This window comes from Protomyctophum bolini (assembly GCF_963924005.1).
Source record: "Protomyctophum bolini genome assembly, chromosome: 22".
NCBI lineage: Eukaryota > Metazoa > Chordata > Actinopteri > Myctophiformes > Myctophidae > Protomyctophum > Protomyctophum bolini.
Window position 1 is genome coordinate 17,704,050 of NC_137883.1, and position 21,463 is coordinate 17,725,512.

The following is a 21,463-nucleotide window of genomic DNA, read 5'->3' on the forward strand; positions in this document are numbered from 1 at the left end:
CTTTGCACACAAGTTGGCCATGAATGGCCTACTTGTGCACGAGCAGAGCGCAGAACCTATCCGCAGTTCTTGACCGTTCTGTTTGGCGCCCTGGCTCACCGTCAACTACCACGCTAAGCAGACAACAATGAAGTTATTGAAGCATCTGACATATATAGTTAATATATACTACTTAAATTGATTACATCAGTCACATACGTCTTTTAAACATCACGTCATCAGCCAATCCCTGATTGGCCGAACGCCACCAAAGACAACACACAATCCCTTATTGGCTGAGTGTGTCAGCGACAATTCAGAATCCCTGATTGGTCGAGCCAGTCACGAGCGTACGCACGCAATGTCCTGATTGGCTGAGGGTGTCACCGACATACGCAGCCGAAAACACTACTTGCGCATTCTCTGCTCGCGCAAGTAATAATGTTAAGAGTCTTAACATTAAGACTTATATTAAGGTCGGTTATATATATTTTATTTCCTTTTTTTGCCTTTCTTGATAGTTACAGTGAAGACGGACAGGAAAGAGGGAGAGAGAGAAGGGCAAGAGACATGCATGGTCGTCATGAACGGGACTCGAACGTGAACACAAGCTGTCAGGCCAGAGCCTATATGTCATGTGGCATGCGCCTGGACCACTAGGCCTGTGGGCGCCCCATAATGATACATTTATGATAGACCAACATTATAATGCACTTATAAGGCATTAACACTTGAATTATGCATGACAACTTGTAACATGGTTCACGAAGTATTATAACTTATAATATAATTTGAAAGTCCCGTTGCTCTGGATGGCATTATGCAGGAGTGTGCTCTACACGTTGGCATTGGGTATTAGTCACGACCGATTGTCGTTACTGTACTCACTTGCTCTGTCCACGAAGGAGAGATCATACCTCTGTGAGCTCATACTCGCCTCCAGCCTCCTGTCTAATCTCTTCTGGGTGAACAGAGCTGTTGGGCATGTTGATGCATACCTCTAAAGGGGTTGTGGTGGGCGGAGGTGTAGGCTGTTGGAGGGACTGGGGACAACTTGCAGATGGGGTGGCCACGGGTGATGGAGACGCCCTGGATGCCAGAAGACCGTTCTGGTACTGGGCACGAGTGATCTTAACAAACTGCAGATCTGTGAGAGCACGCATGCAGAAATCCGTTGTGTATTGTAAGGGGGGTCCTGGGATTGGTGTATTGCTACCATAGACGGAGCTGCTTTCCGGAGTATCAGGAGAATGGGATTCGACTGAGGGCAAGTTAAGAGCCATTTCTCCATAGTAGGAGAATGGACCAGTTACAAACTTCTTGTTTTCTTTGCCTATCTCCACCTCCACTTGGCCCTGCAGAATTAGTATAAAGTAGTCTGCAGGTTTACCACGTTGGTAGATAACGTGCCGTGGTGGTGGATCTTCTCCATCGAATTTGATCTCCTGGATAACTTGCGGGTATTGCAGGATCTTCACCAATACCTTCTCAGTGATCTGGGAAGGGCTGAACAAGCTCACCGCATTGGCCAGGAACCATTGTGCTGCTAGCATCAGCTGTGGAGAAATGTTCACTTGGCTATCACTGTCTTGTTTGAAGGCAGAGATGTCACGCTTATGCCGGTTGAGGTTCACCCTTTTCCTGTTGCTGTTGTCTGTGTAAAGGTCAGATTCATCCAAGATTTCTGACTTAATGATCTCCTCAATGATGTCCTCTAAAGTGACCAATCCCACCATTTCGTAGAAGGGATCCCCCTCCTGCTCATTGTTTACCTTCTGGACAATGGCCAAGTGGGATTTTCCTTTCTTGAACTCCTCCAGCATAGCATCCAGCTTTGTGTCATGGAAGACAAATTGTAGGGTATGCTCAAACGTATTTATGATTGTCTTCAAAGGGGCTTTGTCATCAGGGTCAACAAACGCCAGATCTTTCACATATAGAATATTGACAATGTTGGTCCGTTCACCCTCAAACACTGGGATGCGTGTGTATCCACTCTCTGTGATCTCTGAGATGGTTTTGAAATCTAGTAGTGCATCCACTCGAATCATAAAGCAATCAGGCAAAGCCGTCATGACATCCTCTACAGTTTTGGTCCTGAACTCAAGGGCTCCAATCATCATCTTCATCTCCTCATTGACAAGTCCATTATAGCGCTCAGTCACTTTAAGCATTCCTACAATCTTCTCCCTAGTGTAGACAGTACCAATCTCTTGTCCCAGTAAGACATCCAGGAGCTTGCCAAGAGGGTACGACACAGGGAAAGTCAGAAACATAACACATCTAGTTAATGGCATTGTTTTGGCTCCCACAGCCAGTCCGTGGCGAGAGCATATTGATTGGGGTGCAATCTCACCAAGGACAACAATGCCAATGGTGGAGGCGACCACTGTACCCACCCCAGAGCCTATAATACTGTCAAGCAGAATGGTAAGTGTTGTGTTCACTAAGACGTTGCCTAAAAGGAGGGAACAGAGCAAGCGGTTCCCTTCTTTGCGGATCGGCTCAATTTCTCCAGCATATTTCTTCTCTTTATCTGTTCCACATTTCTTTACAATGCTGATCCCTATTGGATCCAATGCCATAAGCCCCAGGTTCAACCCACTAAACATAGCGGACAGTACAAACAAGCAGGGGATGCTGATTATCAGCATCCACAGGGGAAGAAGAGAATGCTTCTCTTCGACAACCAGGATCCTGTCATGACTCTCTCCCATGAGCACCCACCTGCTCCCATCTACACTGGTGCACAGTGCATATTCCTTCTCAAACTCATTCTTGCGAAGCGGTTTAATTTGTATACTAATAACTCCTGTCGTTCCTGCACCACTGACCTCCATTACGTTTCCGATGCTGATATCTTTAGTGAAATCAACACAAGTCCCATTCACTGTGTGTACGTTATCGCTAACCCCATCCTCATCATTCTCTGTGCATTCCGTGAAGCGTATTCCCGTCCCTGTTAAAGAGTTAAACTGCAACCCGTAGAACCGGAGCTGAACAGTACTCCCCTCAGTCACCCTGATGACGCCATCATCAGTGGTAGTGGCGGGTTTGTCGCTTCTCTCCAGCCGCATACCATGCACATGGCTCCCACAAATGCAGTCACTCGATGTTGCTGTTTCAGTGCGTCCTCCTCCTGTGACACCTGAAAGGAGAAGTAAAACCAGCACACACCATCTGGTAGTGATCCAACCTGGCATCATATCCAAATGGATGTTTTAAGTTACCTACTCCTTTATGACCAGAGAGCTCTGGCCTGATGTCAAAACAAGTATAACAACACAAACTGTTGCCATGCATACAGTACATGCCTAAATTCCAGCGTTGGACAAAGAATGCAATCACATTCCTGGTCAAATATTACTCAGTGAAAGTTGCTCTGCCAAAGTACTGAGGTACATGTTACAAATTGCAAAGTACATTCTAGTATATTTTATATAATAATATATCAAATTGGCTTATGGGAAGACCGGCACCACTCAGTTCACACGCGTGTGATTTTTTACTTGCGAGCAGAGCGCAAGTACTGTTTTCGGCTTCGTATACGACAGACAGGATTCGAACCAGCTGCCCTATATGTTCTTGAAGGTCTCCAATTCAGGGCAGTGTCATATAGTGATTAGTGATAGTGACATAGATGCCCTTATATGGACACAGTGTGGGGAAGGCCATGCAGCTTTCAAAACACCACGTGCATTAACTGCATTTGGCAGTAATATTGTTCATTCACATGAATTTTCATTCAACAAGTTATTAATTATTATAATCAAGCAAGTGCCTACAGTTCTGTCTGGTATAGATTTAAGTTGAATATGCTTTATAATTTGACATTACTGTCATAATGCTATCACTGTTTCCTGTCAGTGCAGGAGGAGAGGAGATTTTTTATAATAAAAATAAAACATAATAATAATGATAATCGCTAAATCAATTAACTGTATACAGTGCTGTATAGCCTACATCCCGGATATTTGGCTCTACTGCCAAATTGTGCAACAGTGCAGGGTATCAGCAGGTTTTGCTAAGAATTAAAATATTACTTTTTAACAGACTGGCAGGAACAAGCCGCCGGAATGTATCGCTGAGATGTGTTAGTTATGTATGATGGTGTATGAGTATGAATAAAAAAAACTGCTGACTCATTGCGATATTTTTCAGGAAAATAAAATACATTATTGCATTGCATGCGTCGTTTCTGATTCTGAATCTGACCGTTCCTTCTTTACACCGCCTTGTTCGAGGCAGCCGAGCCCCTAGGCCGAGCCGAAGTACCACAACTTCCACAAGGTGGCCGCGTATTTTTGAGTAGCACATCGTCTGCTTCCATGATGCCCAGGTGACTGTGATTTTAAAAAGAATCTGTAAGTTGTTGCATTAACTGTCCATTGTCTACCTGACTACCCAGATATGAAATGCTTGTTAATTGTCATGTTATCATAACCGGTAATCCGCGGTATCATAAATCATATCATAATGTTCATATCCGATATGCAAGATTTTTTCCCGTTCTCACGCGGTGTTATAGTCTAGTCGAATATGTCGAAGAAACGAAGAAACGAACCGAACGATAAAAATGCCTTTTATTCTTTTAGTTTACATTAGAACCATTAGGAAAAATACTTCCTGGCTCTGGGTTTCTAAGGCAACGCGTCGATGCTTCTGTGGAGGGTCATCAGGGAATCGTTTTCCGTTACCAACGCGGGGGGAATTCGAAACATTTCGAGATTATGGTATAAATCGTACATGTCTTGTTTTGATGAATGACAAAATAAAATGTATACACTAAAAAAAACAATGGTTTGAAGGTGCGAGCTACTAGGTGATACTGGTCTTGTTTACAATAGCCACAGTTGGCTAACTAGCATAAGGTTTCTCAAACATACTGTATCAATAATATTATTAATATTTGTGTTACCATTACAATGGGACGTGTCATTTATTGCAGTTTTTCTATTGTGGTGGTGTGTGTGGTTTGGTTTGTAAACTTAATTAGTAAAGAAAGTTGTTTTCAAATAGTATCCACAGTACACAGACTCCCATCTGAAGAGATTTTGAGCCGAGGACCCCCAGTGTTAACCTGACGCTGCCAGATCCAAAAAGCTTGCTACACAAATTTGTTTAACAGCTTGAAACAAATTTGTGTAGCAAGCTTTTTGGATCTGGCAGCGTCAGGTTACCCCAGTGTCCCCAGAAGAGAAGATTTGCTTTAAAATGCCTAAATAATAATAATATAGGCTACAGTTTATCCCAGCATCGGTAATCTGGGGAAAACCTTCACAGAAAATAGCAGATCAACAAGCTCGATGCAATGTGGGTTTACAGATTTGCTATTTTAAGTGAAGATATTGAATGTTGAGTCAAAACAGAAAAGTCACTTGTATAGAGCCCTGACGGACTCCGATCAAGTATAGGGTTTAAGTTGTTAACCTCCGCTGATGTATAGTTTTCCATTTAGCAGGCTCACACAGTCTCTACACGAATGGGCATCCCTTGACTGTGTGTCATTGATGGAAGGATTGGTGTTGTTCATGAGAAATGAAGCTGAACCTGGAGGTTTTGTTGTCATCCAGCATCAAAAGGAAGAAACCATGGCCACGCTTTTGCTGGCTTGGACTGGTAAATGGACTAAACTGTGATATCATACCATTACTGATTGTTATCTGTCTGCTGTGGTGGAAGAAGTAGTCTACTCGGATTGTTTCACTTTATTAAGTAAAAGCAGCAATACCACAGTGTAGTCATGCTCACAACAAGTGAGTATGTCTAGTCTTCATTCAACATTTTACTTGAGTAAAAGAAAATAAGAATTATTGGCATCAAATATTATCAAATAGTTGAAGTATAGAATATGCGATTTGTATTAATAATAGAAATCTGCAAAGTTACTATAGTAACTATAGTTTTCCAATAATTGTAGTGGAGTAAATAGTGAATATTTGCCTTGAGATATATAGAGGAGTAGCAGTATAAAGTATCAAAAATGTAGTCCCACAAAGTTGTACTTAAAGACAGCACTTGAATAAATGTACTTAATAATGTTCCAACATTGGCTTTCTGTTGATGACAGCTGGTTTATAAACTTTATACATGTATGGCAAAGTAGGCTATAATTCAGGCTTATAATCCTCCCTGCTACTTGTTGAGAGTATGATTTGTGTGGATTTCAATGTCCAGGAGAAGGAGTCTGTTTTCCTGCTGGATGACAAGCGTATCAGCGAGATCAACATGGTGACTGGTCGCACCAAGAGGAAGACTCCTAAACTCTACCCCTTGCTGACCAATATGGTGACAATGTCTGCATCTCAGAATGGTGGGTTTGAACTTACGCAGGGCTGCAACTCAAATATTTTCTTAAAGATTATTCTATCAATAACCTTTTCAATGAATTGATTATTGGTTTTACATCATTATGAATGAATGACTTATTCCCTATTTTATACATTGTCGCACAACAGTCATGCAAAAATACTGAATATAGGTGATCTACAAGCTCACAACAACATCACATTTTCAATATTTTGGGATTTGTTTTGTGCAAAGCATTTTGCCTATAATGACATGCACAAAATATGGATTGATTAATAATCAATTACTTATGCAAGTAGACATCATGTAGCATTGTCAATGAGATGAGATCATGCCACTAGCTCCTTTGTCCCCCAGGAGTATTGCTTGCTGGACTATTAGTCTCTGGAGAGCTGTTTCTCTGGAACAGGGATAAAGATTCACTAAAGAAGACTGCAGCAGCCCCTAAAGTAGCTCAGCTGGTTACTGATGCTCAAGGTTTGTATAATTCAACTGTCTGATTTGAACCTAACATGTGTTTTAACTTGAGGCAAATTCCAGTCAACTGTTTTTAAATGATAATGACACATTAAATCTCAAATCCATTCATGTGTGTTGTCACAGGGAATGGCATACGTCTATCTCTCCAGGTGTCAGCGGATGGGATGCGTGTGCTCCTTGTATCTCTAACAGGGCAGGTGTGTCTGTGGGAGGCTGCAGATATCAGGGACTTGACAGGGGTACGAGATGGCACTGTTAGAGGGAATTGGACTCATATACAGCCCCTGGAAGATACAGTTCTACCTTCATTACAAGACAAAGAAGCATCACTACACTGCATCTTTGTCAAGTCAGAGGTCAATTGAATTTAAATATTACTAGTAAATATATTTGCATCTGGCCACTTGTTTGTGCCATTGTATAGTGTAAACACTATTTTTCAGTTTGATTGATATGCTCATATATGTATCTCCCCCCAAAATAATGAAAACAGGCCATGGGTGATGTCTGCTTGTCAGTGTTCGCTTTCACATCTGAGGAGAAACTAATTATCACCTTCCTAAAAATTCAGTGGGTGGAAGGCCATGTGAACAGAGTTAGGTGAGTGGACTAATATATTCTGTGTGGGACGCCTGTCATAAACAAAACAAAAAATGATTGTAAAAAGTCAACTGCTTTTAACTGTTTTATCCATTACTCTAGTTCTGTGGGATACAGTGTAAGATGGACCAACACGACATATCACTTGTCTGGTCTCTCTCCGCCCTGTCGTCCAGTGAAGTCCAGAGGGGCATTGTTGCCAGCTTTTTCGCCTGATGGCCTATTATTAGCCATTGCCCTGAACCAGAGAGATCCCAGAGTGAGCATCTGGTCTCACATGTTTTGCTTATTTACTTCTTCTATTCCTTCATTTATGGCTGCTGCTTCACTCTCTGAAAATGTGAATTCCTTTTTTCCCCCTCCAGACTACACAGGTTCTCTTTGTCAGCACACAGAATTTTGTCTCAGTGTCCAGTGGACTTGGAGGATGTGGCAGCAAGAAACTAAAAATCCCATCAAAATATGTGAGGTAGAGTACCTGAAATGGCACAGACACCATTATATTAAATCACTGTGACTTCATAGGATGTTGCTTTAACCACTTAAGCACTATTCCGACACATGAGCTTAAAAATCATCTGTCTTCAAAAGATCATACTTGATATTTTGGGGTAGACCGTGTCTAAACTATATTGCATAATACGTTGTGGTTTTATGTACATGCATGCATGTAGTAGTTGACTTTGTGTGGCCAGAATGCCACTTACATTCGGTAACTTCCAGAAACACCAGTTCACATCTATAAATGTTTGGAATTTGTTAGTCTTTGTTGGAGAAATCAGCTCAGTGAATTCATTTTCTGTGTCTTAGGTCTTACTGGGTCGGTAGTGTGAGCTGGGCTCCAGGTGGGCTTTTCCTGGCCTGTGTTCTAAAGAGAGGCTCCCTTCTTATGTTAGCTCGTCTTGGGGCTCTTCTGTCTCTGTCCACCTCTGGCTGCAATGTGGACTTCGGTCCTGCACACTTTCTACCTCTGCACCCTCTGGTCACGTACAGGTACAGTAATACACTCCATGTTACTAGGCTCTCTACTCTTCCGTTGAGATATTTAGACCCTGGTGGACGATAGAGTAGTTGACTCTCAATAAAGTTAGTTGAAACAGAATTGGGACAGCACACTGGATTGGACATTTTATCTGCCACTACTTAAAGGGGAATACCACTCATTTTCAACATTTTACTGTCATAAATATACCTTATAGTTGTAATAAAGTCCCCCCCCCCCCATTCTGTGTTGCCTAGAACTGGAGGTCTGAAAAATAATTCTGTAACAATATTACAGATATTTTTCAAGCTCACAACTGTTATGAGCTTCTAGAGCTTATTTTTCCCCGCTACAACAAAGTATACAGTGCTATATATAGTTACTTTCCAATTTTGTACCTTCTCGTTTTAGGCCACCAATGTCTGCAGGGAAAAGAGATGCCTCTCTGTCAAGCTCCAGTTTGTCCATACGGGATATCCTGAGGCAGCGCTATTCTGTGACCTGGCATCCACGTATGTTCTACTTCATTGTGTCAGACGGCTACATGGCTACAGTCCTGAGGGTGCCAGAAAGGCCCACCCCTGCCCTCCTTATTAAAGACCTGCTACAAGACACTTGCCAAGGCCTGGATAAAACTAGACGGATGTTGGAGAGATCACAGGTGAGAAACGAGGGACTTCCTGGAAGAGGGAAAGCCACACGGAAGGGATGCACCAGTGGGGAGAGAGTGGAGAATTTATATCTAGGTAATCCAGGATATTCAGTCGTCAGTATAGCAGTCACATGTGACTGTACTACAGTAATTCGTTTTTAGACAACTAGTAATGACTCCTTTCTAAAAATATGCCTTCGACAGTGATAGTGGAGAGAGACAGGTAATGCAGAGGTAGGGGAATGTCGTGCCCATTGTACATTGTACTAGCGCTTCGGAAAATAGTGGATCCAAGCACTTTTTACTGAGTCATAGTAATTGGGCTATTAAACATGGCAGAACACAACTATAAAAAATTAAACTACTATGTTTCCTGGAAGAAAAACAAATGCAATGCTGTGGGGGTTAGATTTGGCAGAATACTGTGTATTAGAATTATCTTAATTGACTGAAATGCAGAATATATTTTAACATACAGTTCTGAGTTAGATTAGTACATTCAGAAGTAAAATACTGACATTGTACAGTACATTATTCTGTGGACTCTATGGCGTTACTATTAATGGTCTGAAAATCAACCTAATGTCTGCAAGTTATTTTTTTTATTCTTTTTATTTTTTACCTCCATGCTCCATCCACTAACTTGCATTAATGTGTCATGATCATAATTATTTTTGATCCTCACACGCTTAAAGATATGTCCTAGATAATATGTCAGCAACTCCCATTACAACATGTAGATTCTGTTGTTATTGGGAATGTAAACAAAGATTCACCACCGGAAGAGGCGGGCTGAAGGGGAGTGAACAGGCCAACACTCGGCCTCTACACTGGGGTATTGGGCGGTGCCCCCAGAGGCAAATTCAAAGTGGGGGGAAAAACTTATTTTATTTTTTTCCCCCTCTGATGGGTTCCCAGATTGGATTAAAGATAATCCTCCTACTGCAAAAAAAAAACAGTTTGAAAAGGGCTAATGACTATTGTCTTTCAAATCCCCTTAGATTCACGCAAAGGCCTGGTTGGAGTCTATGAGTTGTTTGAACCCCGTTGGCAGCATGGAGGAGCTGAGACCCATGGATCCATCTAGGGTCACTGACTCTGCACCAGCTACTGCTGACTCCACTCTTCCCATTTTCCTACAAGACCAGGGAATCCTGGGGGACACCACTGAGCTTCTTCACAAAGTACAGGTGTGTCTGATTCTCAATGTCTGCTAATGGATCATAGCGGATGTATCTTTTTGCCAGGTGCATGAAAAGCGCCTGGACTACATTTGCTAGAAATTGCTACTACCTCTAGTAGCGACCGTATACGTGGATACTTTTTCATGATTGGCTGCATCGTCTCTAGGCTGCCTCTAAGCCAATGGGAGACTTACCCATAAAACCCATAGTCTGACTCTGAACGGCATACTCTGAATCTGCAACGTGAAGCCGTGAGCTGAGGTAGAGGCTGCGGCACACAAACTGATTATAATGTAGATGTTCGTAAATGAGAGCGTTCTGCACCTGGCAGTTATGACTGATTCTTGTTTATTTACATTGATGTCTCTAATCTGTATGTCGTTTTTCTAGGCATTATTTGAGGACGATTCTGATTTAGACGGACAACCTGCTGGTTCTCATATGGAGGAAGGTGGTCGTCTGGAGTTCGCCTCAATGTTTGACACCCTCCATGCCATGTCAGACTCCCAGGCTGGCTCTGGAGCCATTCCTGTCCCAGCCCCCGAGAATCACTCAGACTCTGTTCATTCAGAAATTCTCAGTGAACTTGATCGCGTTCAGGGTAGTCTGCTGATAGCATGGGCTCTAGGTGTATCGTTGGGAGGCACTGTGGAACACAGGAAACATCTCATGAGGTACACGGTTCACTGTATGATACGACTGGTTGCTTCCCTCCGATTGATCCCTGCCTCCTTGGCCCACACTGGAAAAAAGGACATATCTTTTTATACTCGGCTCCTCAGTCTACTCAGGAACATTCTTTCTTTTCTTCCCTGGGATGCCAATCGTGCAGAAGGGTGGGGTTGTATGGGCTTAATGGTAGAGCTCAGCCAACATTTGTTGCGCATGCTGCTGTTTCCTCCCCCTGAATGCTACCAGAGTGGCCAGCCTGGCTGTCAAATATCCTCCCAGAGCCTACACACAGCCCTACTTATACTGCAGACAGTGTCTGACAGTCTTGACCAGACCTACAGTCTACGGCTGAGAACCGGCTGGGCCGTTACTCAGGAGAAATCTGTCCCTCAGCCACCAAAGTCCTGGTCGTCAGACAGCTACCATGTGCCTCTGCTTCAGGATGAGCAGGAAGGGAAACCAAGCCGTGTGCAGCAGGCACTACTCCCTGTCCCCCAGCGACCGTCAAGCAGGTAGAGGAATTTTCTACACTGTTTTTTTTCCTGTCCATTTCCTGTCTCTCTTTGCCAGTGTTTCTTAAGTGTTTCTTAAGTGTGTTGACTGTGAATGATCCTGTTTTCATTTTTGCGTAGGTTGTTGGGAGTGTGGCAGTGGCTTTACAGGGCTACCAGGCAGTACATGGAGGAGCTTAAAGGCACCAGAGGTTGCCATGGATGGGACGAGGAAGAGGACCACGTGTCTATGATCCTGGAACAAATTCAGACAGCCATTCAGAGTACAGGAGAGAGGCTTGATGAAGGGCCTGCACTGTTGAGTTATTCAGGTGGGATAGTGTACAATCTGTGTACAATCTATGGCTGGAGCTGTGGTTCTCAAACCTTTTAATTTCTAGGACCCGATAATATGAGTGTAAATTTTGCGAAAAAAACATTTGACTTCATGTGTCCTGTCCCTGTCCCTGTCCCCCCCCCCCCCCACCCAGGAGAACAACACTTCCTGTTTGGCTTCTACTCGCAGAGTACCGATGCGTGGAGGTCAGAAATATCAACAGAGACAAAAATAAGTGAGAAACATGGCTTCGACTTTATAGGTTATTCATGAATTTGCACTAGTTGTTCACTTACAAAGTAGAATGGAATATGAATCATGATGAGTTATCTTCGTCAGATTGTAATCGCAGGGTGTTCAAAGAGACACGGCTGTGCCTGGCCCTCCTCTACGGGCTGTTGTTCCAGTATCGTTTGAGAGAAGCCCAGGCGCTGGGTGACCACATGGCCCGCCAGATACTGTACAGTGATGGACATCAGAACCAGGACTACAGTACCTCTGCAACAGGTCTGCTTGGCTCAACAACACTTAGCTGTAATTCTTATTTAACTTATTAAGACCTGAGGCTGTTTTTTGTTTGAAGAAAAAATGTATTTGGCCGCCGCATATTTTGTTCCAGGGACTCCCAGAAGTAAAGATTTGAGTTTAAAATAAAATGTTTGCTCAAAATCAAAATTATATAAATAATACGTTTTATTAATGTGCTCTGTCTTTGCATCCTGTAGCAGACACTCCTCCTGGCTTAGGGATACCGAAGGACATCCACAGTGAGGCAGCATATGCAGTGGTTCAAACTCTGGGGAGGTTCATGGCCTCTTACTTTACCAACCAAGCCCTCTACATTCTGCCTCCACACAGTGTAGATGTCCTGCCCCCTCTACACGTGCCACATGGTGATGCACACTCACAGTCATCTTTTGCTATTGCATAGTTAGTAATATACCTGTGTGTCTCTGCTATGTGTCTGGTGGTTAGGGATGTAACCGCTGTTTTTTGAATTTTTGGTGATTACTTTGTGATTAATCGAATAATTGAGAAGCACATTTTATTTTTCTTCTGTTGCTTGATTTGTCTGATTAACCACTTTATCCCTATTTCATTCTTTGTGGTATAACTGATAACTGAAATTCAGAAAATAGACTACGGTATCTACAAGCTCATAGAGCATTTTGAGCTTGTAAATCTGTCATTTTCTGTGTTTTAGATTATTATTATTATTCTTTTTAATATTTGATTAAAATGTATTCATTTAAAATCAGACCTGTCTGAAGTGAGTGGTGCAAAAAGAAATCAGCTTCCCATCATGCGCCGGTGCACAGTGTGAAGCTCAACAGCGCCACTTTGTCACCTGTTGGTACCCTAAACATACATACAGACAGACAGACAGACAGACAGACAGACAGACAGACAGACAGACAGACAGACAGACAGACATAGGGAGGGACGGACATAGCTGGGCATTGGAGTGCTGCACCCTATGTTTGCACCACAAGAAAATCGATTAAATTGATTCATGACTGTTGCACCCCTACTGGTTGGTAAGGTTCTCTTTTCTTCTCTTTCCCCAGCCGTGGGAGTTGGGCGCCTGGTGCCCCTGTGTCAGGAGAAGGTGGCGGGGGCAGTGCGTGGGCAGCAGCTGTCAGCAGTGTGGACAGTAGAGTATGCCCTGGACCTCTTACTGCTGGGCGGGCTTCTGCCTGAGGCTGTGTGGCTGGCTCATGTTCTTGGGGACTGGAAGACTGCAGCTTCTCTTGGCCTGGCCTATACCCTTTACAGCACCGAGCACTACGACTTCACTCGGTCAGTGGGTGCATAGCATACTGTTAATATAGGGCATAGCAGTGAGCGTGGGTTTTTTCATTCCCATTCATTTTTCCCATGGAGATTTGCAAAAATATTGTATCAATGAGCAAACCAGGATCCTGGTAAATCATGCACATAAAACCTTTGATTCTGTGAGAATAAAGGGTATTTGTTAAAAGTAGTATGTCATATAATTAATTAATTTAATTTTCACAAAATCAAATGGTTATGAATCACCAGAATATGTAACCCTCTTTCCCCTGTCCTTGGTTTCCTGTCTCTCTGCATTGACCTATCTGAAATAAAAAGCATGAACATGTATGTGTTTATGGTTGCTGTGTGCCTCTCGTTACAGACATAGGCTGCGAGAACTCCACCTTACAACAGTCTTAGAACCAGGGCACATCTTCCAAGCTCAGCTAGAGTCTCTGCTTGGTAGAAAAACTGTCTCACACGAACCTAAAGAAGATAGTAATGACTACAAGAGCTTAACAGGTTTGTGAGTCATGGAAATATCAAGCTGATTATTTAGCTGTGCATAACAGAAATTCCTATTTATTTTAACCTTTTCCAATGTCTTGTTTTTATACTTACATTTCCACTAGACTCGTTGGAAGGAGAAGATTGGGAATTAATACAGGTTTCGGTGCAGGAGATTCTGAAGGCTTCAGTTATGGCTGGAGTAGATATTGTATCTGAACCCCTGACTGCCTTGTTGGAATCTGCTAAAGACCTGTCCTCCAGCTTGCCTGCTCTAGTGCCCAGTGGACTGTATCTACCTGCACCGCCTCTCTACTGTCCCCAGCCTGCTTCAAACACACAGGTACTCCACTCAGCAGAAGAGATTTATCACAGTAAAGTAAAACAAATCCAAATAACAGTATCTACCAGAAACAAATCTATGTGCATGCGTGTATTTGTTTAATTTTTTAGGACCCTGTAGGGACGTTTACAGAGCTCTCAGAAGTTGCGACCCGTCACAAGTTGTCCGCAGTGCTTCGAAGATTACTTTTGCTTCTGAGATCTGCCCGTTGCTGTCGTCCTGCAGTCCAGTGGTACATCAGAAATCTCCGTCGCGCCAAACATCTACTACACAAGGTACATACATTCCAGCCAAGGACAGGATACAATGTAAAAAAAACATGTTTCTTGTGTTGTGTGAAAGTGTAGAGAGAAAGGATTCCTGGAGAGAATACATTATAGTTGACTTACTATTGTAACGCTGCATCAATGTTGGGTAAGGTTTAATCACTGAGGGATGGTCATTGTTATTTTATGGTCCACTCTGTTCTGGTAGTGTTGATTTGGGTGTTATTTTACATTGATTGAAAACATGTACTGTATTCTATTTTTAACGTTTTGTTTTCACTATGCTATGAAAACTCTATCTCTTCTCAATGGTCTTGGTTTGTTTTCAGATAAAGCAGAAATACTCCTATCCCTCTGCTAGCGAGGAAGAGGAGCCTTTCCCAGATGGCCTCATGAAGTTCATTAGCCGTAGTGGATTTTTCAGGCAGGGATCCAAAAGAGACGTCCAACTGGATCCTGTCACTATTCAAACTATTAGTAAGAAGATCTATGGCACACTCTCAACATGGGGTCTGGGGACCCCCAGGGGTCCATGAGGGGTTTCCAGGGTGACCAGCTAAATGATTGATACCAAATGGAACCTTAGGGGTCTGTAACTCTTGAGGATTTCGGTTCCCAGAGATTAAAATATATGCAATATAATGCATATCAATCTGAGGGTACTTGAAATTATTGTACTGAGCTACAGTATAGTATACGGATATGCCTTTCAGTGACTGGGTTAGTGTTCTATTAAGCCAGATTATCAGATCTCTGCCTACTGATACTGAAAATCTAAATTCAATTGAAGGGTGGAGAAAACCAGTGCTAACAAATTAAAGGCCACTGTTTTGAAAACCAATCCTGATACAGGCCCAATTTGAAGGACCACCCTAACGTCTTTGCATTGGTTCTACGATGCCGTTATTTTTGAGGGGTGCTAGCCCCTGCTATGTCCAGCTTTTAGTGTGTGTGCTAACACAAACTTTGTCCTAACACAAACATTAAATGCCATTCACAATGAATGGACAATTTTGAGTGACAAACACTGAAGACGAAGGTGAGAAGTTACAGAAAACATTTGATACAGGCAGCACTCAAAATTATTTATTCTTATTCGATAAGAAGATTAACATTTAGCTTTTGCGTTCTTCACCAGTTTGTTTCAGAGAGCTATGTGGCCTGTGCTGGATGCTTCATGTCAGGGATCAGCTGTCTAATTCTTGCAGGAAGTACCAGGCTGTAAGACATCATCACACCGATATGCAGGTACTGTATGCCTACCCATTTAGTGTAGTAAGTGTGTAGCATAGCCTCTACCCTTTATACCCCCTAGATAACTGTATTTGTTCCCCAGGTTTCTGGTGATTCTGAGGGGAGACCTTCCTGTGAAGAGGCTCTCCGCTGGGCCTGCCGTTTCATTCCCTTCTCTGGCTTCCTCAATGCTGAGGAGATACTTCAGGACATGCTGCTCAGCCTTGTGTCAGAACTACCTCCCGTCTCCATGGTAAACTGCCTATTTCCTGTGTTTATTTACAAAACATGCACTGGTATGTTGTTTTGTTGTGTAAAAGAAGACATTTCATGGTTCATCCTAGGTGGCAGAGAGCCTGGTGCTTGCCTTCCCAGAAGAGGAGGAGTCTGTCAGAGTTCCCCTGAGAGAGAAGTACAACTCACTTCTGCAGAGGCTGAGGCAATGCACTGTCCCAGGTAATGCTACGTCTCTTCACCAATAGGTTGCTCCGAAGCACCGTGCTTTCACTTTATTATCATCATTCTCGAATATTCGATTCATCGAAAAAGTAATCGAAAGAAAATAATCGATAGTTGCAGCCCTGATGCATTCTCTGTCTTCTTCAGTAGCGGAAAAAGAGGAGGCGGGTGAGATGATGATGATTGTCATTCAAGACAAACTCAGACAGAGGAGGAAGCACTTAAAGCGTCTAAAGAGACACCTGGCACCTCTTGAAGTTTGCCTGTGGGAAAGAGAGGAGGAAGACAGGGGAGGTGTGGGGACAGCCATCTTAGGGCGGCTCCCTCTAGGGGCCAGTCTGAGTAGCGGCACCCTGACTGATGCTGGTCACCCCTTGGTATACAGTGATGGCGACACAGCTACGTCAGAGGCTCTCTCTCCTGATCTGCCAAGCAAACCCATGGCCAGGTAACCAAGTTACAATATTAGGCCTTCTGTGGGGTGAAACTATTCATCGATCAACAGCAATGAATCACTTAATTTTAGTAAATATAATGGCATGCACTATTTTTCCCCTGCACCAAAATGTGAAAACCTGTCCATGCTCCATGTTATAAAAGCAAACATGTGTTTGGCAGCTGGCTACATTTTAATTTCAATGTGCATTTTGGAGGGGTTCGGATCTTATTCTGTGGACTGTCTGTGTTTGTCCATCTCAGGGACAAGAGGGTAAAAGTAAGAGGCAAAGCAGATGCACAGAGACATTCTGTCAAGAGGCAGAAGGTCATCCAGGAGGAGAGTGAGAGTTGCAGGACCCCGTGTGAGGGATCTGAAGGGCAGCCTAAGGTGGAGCAGCTCTCCCTGCCTGTGGTTGGTACTTGGGAGTTTGAGCTGGAGGACCAGGAATACCTCCGTTACCTGGAGCTCTTCCTCAGCTATGTCCTGGAGAAGGACGATGCTGAGGGAACAGACTCGGGCTCTGAACCTCCTCTACTGAATGGCTTCTGCTCCCAGCTAAGGGACAGAGAGCTGCACTCCTTCACCTTTGACGTGCTCACCACTCTCCATCGCCGTCAGCGGGACTGGCACCATTCAAGGGGACATGGGGACAGCAATGCTGCCATTTTCAGAGCTGGGCACTGCTATAAGTCAAACGACAAAAGTTATACTCTTGAGCCACCGCCTTCCACGGTGTGGAGTGAAGCCCCCGTGTCCACATCCAACCTTTCTGTTACATCCTTCCCTGGCCTGCGAGCTGGAAAGCAACAGGGTTTATTTGGGCTCCGCCAGCAGGCCAGCAGAGCCACAGATCCGAGCAGTAAGGGAGGTCACCGGGACTTTGAGTCTGGCCCCGTTCCACCGGAGCAGCTGACGGAGCGCTTGTTGCTCGACTCTCTAATTTGCGTGGAGGCACAAGTGGAACTACAACAGGGCCTTGACCGAAAACTGGAGGCTCAGTTCCCTGAGCTGAGCAGGCTGCTGGAGTGGATGGTACGCTGGGCTGACCGGAGGCTGCTATTAGGACACTCCAACAGGAAGACGGGGAGTGATGAGAAAGGTGTAATGATCCGAGTCAAAGCCTCGGTGCCGGCTGTCCTCACAGCCCTTAGCTTGATGGAGCGCAGGTACACTGCTGCACTGCCCAGCTGGACGGAGCAACAGGTCCATGTTCCAGAAAGACATGGGACTGTGGCTTCAGTGCAACAACTAGAGGAGGGCTGGAACCTTGAGAGGGATAGCAGTGTGGATACAGGCTACCCTGGATCAGCAAACACACCCATTGACGTTCCTGATCAAGATCCACAGCAAGGGGAACTGTCCTTGTGAGTATCTCAGGTTTTTATACTGTGCGTTTGTGCGCGTGCGTGCGTGTGCGTGCGCAGAGCAATCCGCAAACCACTGGACCGATCAGCACCTAATGCACACACCACCAGTAGGCCATAGAAGTACTTCCACAAATCTTTGCACATGTTTTATAGTTTTGGACATAATTATTCAACTGTCATTTCATAATTAAAGTCAATGGGGCTGTGAGCCAACACTCCCCACTGATAGGTACCCCCCTTTTGATTTACATCAACATCAACATCAATGTGAGCTCAAACCCACAATTCAACATTTTGGTTTTACGATGTTGATATACATTTTGTATTCATCCTTAGGACCCCAAATCACACCTTGGAAAGCATGAGTGTCTATTTCAAACAAAGTGTTTTTTGACTGGGGGGGTCATTTTGACAGCAGGAATTGCCTGTCACGATTTGACCCCCCCGGTATTAGGATGTATTAGGATGTTGATATTCACTCATCAGCCAAGTGATCGCACTGAAACCTTGCCCAAACTTGTCATACTGTACGTCATGGCGGCTTGCGTCATAGATTACTGCTGTTACAGGCTGCTCACATGAAGTCTGAGATCCACATTGGAGTCGTTTCTAAAAATGTGGATCCTGAGATCCACATATTTGACTAGTTATTACTGTATATAGAATAATCTGATCTTGTGTTTTCCTGTACCAGATCTGACTCCGAAGGACCAGAGAGGGAGACGTCAGACTTGACATCACACCATAATGACCAAGAACAAGTGACCTTTGACATGACACTCGAAAAAGAGGGTATGATATTTGAATATTGTAGATCAGAAGAGTACCTGAAATGTAATTTGAGAAAACCTTAAGGAGAGAATATAAAATGACATGTAGATTTTTGTGTATCATCATAGACAATTGTGGTGCCAGTGAGTCCTGTCGTTCTAATGGGAACACCTCTGGACACATCCACTCACATCATGAGCCGGTCAGTAAACATTCATATTACAGTGGCAACAGTTATTGTCAATAAGGAAATGCTGAGGTCTAACTGTTACTCTTCATTTCTAGGCTTTAACTCTTGGAGAAGTACACTGCTCGCGGAGAGATGAAGACGTTTCCAACACAACTTCTCAGTGAGTTAATAAAAATAATTATTTCAAATATCTAGTAAACTTATTTGAGCTATTGTTATGTAATGGCATTGGCTCAATTGAGTATGCAAACCACCGTTGGTATCATATTTGTCATTAACTTCCAAAAAATGAAGTTAGTTAGAAATTATTTCTCTCATATTTAGCTGTTTTGTGTTGTACAAGTCATGGTTTTATTTGTCCTTTTTCTCAGAGGTTCCAGCAGGACCGCAAGCTCAGAAGCTGCGCCTCAACTCCATCTTGTCCCTGGAGTGGAGCCTGTGGATGAAACGGTAATCCCTAGTCCAACGGAAATGGAGCCTGTTGATGAAACCGTAATCCCTAGTCCAACGGGAATGGAGCCTGTTGATGAAACAGTAGTCCCTAGTTCAACTGGAATGGAGCCTGTTGATGAAACAGTAGTCCCTAGTTCAACTGGAGTTCAGCCTCACAACACACCGGTCACTCCTTCACTCCATCGTTCACAGAGCTCCACAGCTAACACTCCCACTGTTACTACTATTCCCAGTCAGCCCCCACCGGCGCAGACAGAGCCTGTGAGACAGCTTTTGAATGATGAGCTGTTCAGAATGGTCCAGGTAGGAGCAAGTGCTGGAAGAATAGAAAAAATATTTTTTCTTTTGTTTGTTTTTCCATAAATTGACTGTGTTTTTGTGTCTTTATTTGCTACAGATCAACTTCATGAGCCTGATGCAGGTGGCGGGAGCCTTCTTTGCCAACTTTCCATTTATTCAGCAGAATAGTATCCTGGGCCAGTCCGATGTGAACCCATCAAACCTCAACATGCAATCCTCAAGTGCCACCAACCTCTGGCAACCAAATTTCGTATCTTCCAGTACTAACATTTCCGCTGGGCTTCAGACACAGACTGCTGGTTCGGTGTCTGGATGTCAGAGCACTCAGCCTAGTCAGGCCCCTGTATCCAGGCCTGTGGACCCAGCCCCACAGAGCTCAGTAGAGCTGTCACCTATTAGACTACAATTACACCAGTCAGTCAACAGAAATCTGCCTTCCAATGGCAACCCAGTGTCTACTTCTCAGGTAATGTCAAGTTGGTCGTTATAAGCCCTCTTTAGGTGACTGGAGACCCCTATGCCCCCTTCAAATTTGACTCTACACTAAATAGCTTTGCAGAAAATAGCCGATCTACAAGCTCACAATGTGCCAGATTTCAATGCATTGTGTGAGTCAGTGGGTTAATAAATTAAGGTTCTATGTGTTAATAAACATACTATAGTTTCCTCAGAATCAGAATAATAATCTTAAACCATTTAATTTAATGGTGTGTTTTTCTTTTCTTGGTCTTACTACAGGATATGGAGCCATTGTCAGTCCAGGCAGAGCTACCTGGAAGCCCATGCAGGGGGAGGAGAAGGTTGATCCCATCCTCTCAGGGACTTTTGACCACCATGGAATCCAACCAGAGCATTCCCAGAACTCCTTTGATAGCACCCTCTTATGGCGACACTTGGGATATCCCTGCTCGCCAGGTCTCTGGGCTTGAGCCCCACCCTCCCCTACTGCCACCGCAGAGGCCTGTCAGGAAGGCCTGGGCCCCATGCACAGAGAAGAGAGAAATCATGGGACCCTCCCACCGCAACCTCAACCTTGATCAAGTCGGCTTGAAAGAACAGGGAGAAGAGGACAACAGGAGGGTTATGGAAAAGGAGTCCAACGTTCCACCCAGACACCTCAACCTGGACCTACCTACGAATCCTTCACCTGAGCCGACCCTGAAGACGGATTGCTGCTTGTCGAGACCCAGAGGTTCAGAGCCTCCTCAGATCTTCCCTGCTCTCCCTGTTCACAGACCTCCTCCAAACCAGGGTCTGCGTCTGTTACACTTTCAGCCTGAGCCACAGTGCTTCACCGCTGTCCCTCAAGCATCATTACCTCCTACCCGGAGATCCTCCACTATCATCTCAGTCCCCATAGGAGAACCCACAAGTATCCAACTACTACACATAGATCCTGAACCCAGAATGGTAGGCAGGCCCATTTATTTTAATGTAATTTAATCCCTATACTTTGTTGTCCTACCTCTATGTACCCGTACACTCCTCCATGGGTATATAATGCATGTGCATGTGACCAAGTATATATACTATATATACTTGGTCACATGCACCCCTTCTTGGGGTCTCTACATGGTCCCTATAAACCAAATCTCTTGGTATCTGGTATTTAGATGGTTTATTTTTAGCGAATGTTCACCAATTTTAACCAAATGTGTGCCTATTATTATGAC

At 43.9% G+C, this 21,463-nt stretch overlaps 2 protein-coding genes across 3 annotated transcripts in view; one reads left to right on the top strand and one right to left on the bottom strand.

Annotated features, from left to right (window-relative positions):
- Window positions 1-890: 890 nt before the first annotated feature.
- LOC308309681 (metal transporter CNNM4-like) lies at window positions 891-4,309 on the bottom strand (the record flags this gene model as incomplete). The annotated part of the gene is made up of 2 exons (XM_080755593.1): window positions 891-3,127; window positions 4,255-4,309. 2 exons carry the CDS (start codon window positions 4,307-4,309, stop codon window positions 891-893), a joined length of 2,292 nt encoding a protein of 763 aa, XP_080611719.1.
- Window positions 4,310-5,446: 1,137 nt separating this feature from the next.
- cplane1 (ciliogenesis and planar polarity effector 1) overlaps window positions 5,447-21,463 on the top strand; it is a 28,839-nt gene continuing 12,822 nt past the window's right edge. For both annotated transcript variants that reach the window (XM_080756666.1, XM_080756667.1), the window contains exons 1-31: window positions 5,447-5,598; window positions 6,157-6,292; window positions 6,646-6,765; window positions 6,892-7,124; window positions 7,262-7,368; window positions 7,471-7,627; window positions 7,734-7,837; window positions 8,179-8,361; window positions 8,762-9,011; window positions 10,004-10,192; window positions 10,577-11,370; window positions 11,491-11,681; window positions 11,841-11,921; window positions 12,026-12,193; window positions 12,412-12,579; window positions 13,255-13,486; window positions 13,845-13,984; window positions 14,095-14,312; window positions 14,423-14,587; window positions 14,908-15,055; window positions 15,717-15,826; window positions 15,915-16,064; window positions 16,156-16,267; window positions 16,418-16,718; window positions 16,970-18,073; window positions 18,771-18,868; window positions 18,976-19,049; window positions 19,133-19,197; window positions 19,409-19,793; window positions 19,888-20,256; window positions 20,529-21,200. In XM_080756666.1, the coding sequence (XP_080612792.1) occupies window positions 5,518-5,598; window positions 6,157-6,292; window positions 6,646-6,765; window positions 6,892-7,124; window positions 7,262-7,368; window positions 7,471-7,627; window positions 7,734-7,837; window positions 8,179-8,361; window positions 8,762-9,011; window positions 10,004-10,192; window positions 10,577-11,370; window positions 11,491-11,681; window positions 11,841-11,921; window positions 12,026-12,193; window positions 12,412-12,579; window positions 13,255-13,486; window positions 13,845-13,984; window positions 14,095-14,312; window positions 14,423-14,587; window positions 14,908-15,055; window positions 15,717-15,826; window positions 15,915-16,064; window positions 16,156-16,267; window positions 16,418-16,718; window positions 16,970-18,073; window positions 18,771-18,868; window positions 18,976-19,049; window positions 19,133-19,197; window positions 19,409-19,793; window positions 19,888-20,256; window positions 20,529-21,200 (7,305 nt within the window). In that variant the 5' untranslated portion in view covers window positions 5,447-5,517. The remainder of the gene's footprint in view (window positions 5,599-6,156; window positions 6,293-6,645; window positions 6,766-6,891; window positions 7,125-7,261; window positions 7,369-7,470; window positions 7,628-7,733; window positions 7,838-8,178; window positions 8,362-8,761; window positions 9,012-10,003; window positions 10,193-10,576; window positions 11,371-11,490; window positions 11,682-11,840; window positions 11,922-12,025; window positions 12,194-12,411; window positions 12,580-13,254; window positions 13,487-13,844; window positions 13,985-14,094; window positions 14,313-14,422; window positions 14,588-14,907; window positions 15,056-15,716; window positions 15,827-15,914; window positions 16,065-16,155; window positions 16,268-16,417; window positions 16,719-16,969; window positions 18,074-18,770; window positions 18,869-18,975; window positions 19,050-19,132; window positions 19,198-19,408; window positions 19,794-19,887; window positions 20,257-20,528; window positions 21,201-21,463) is intronic.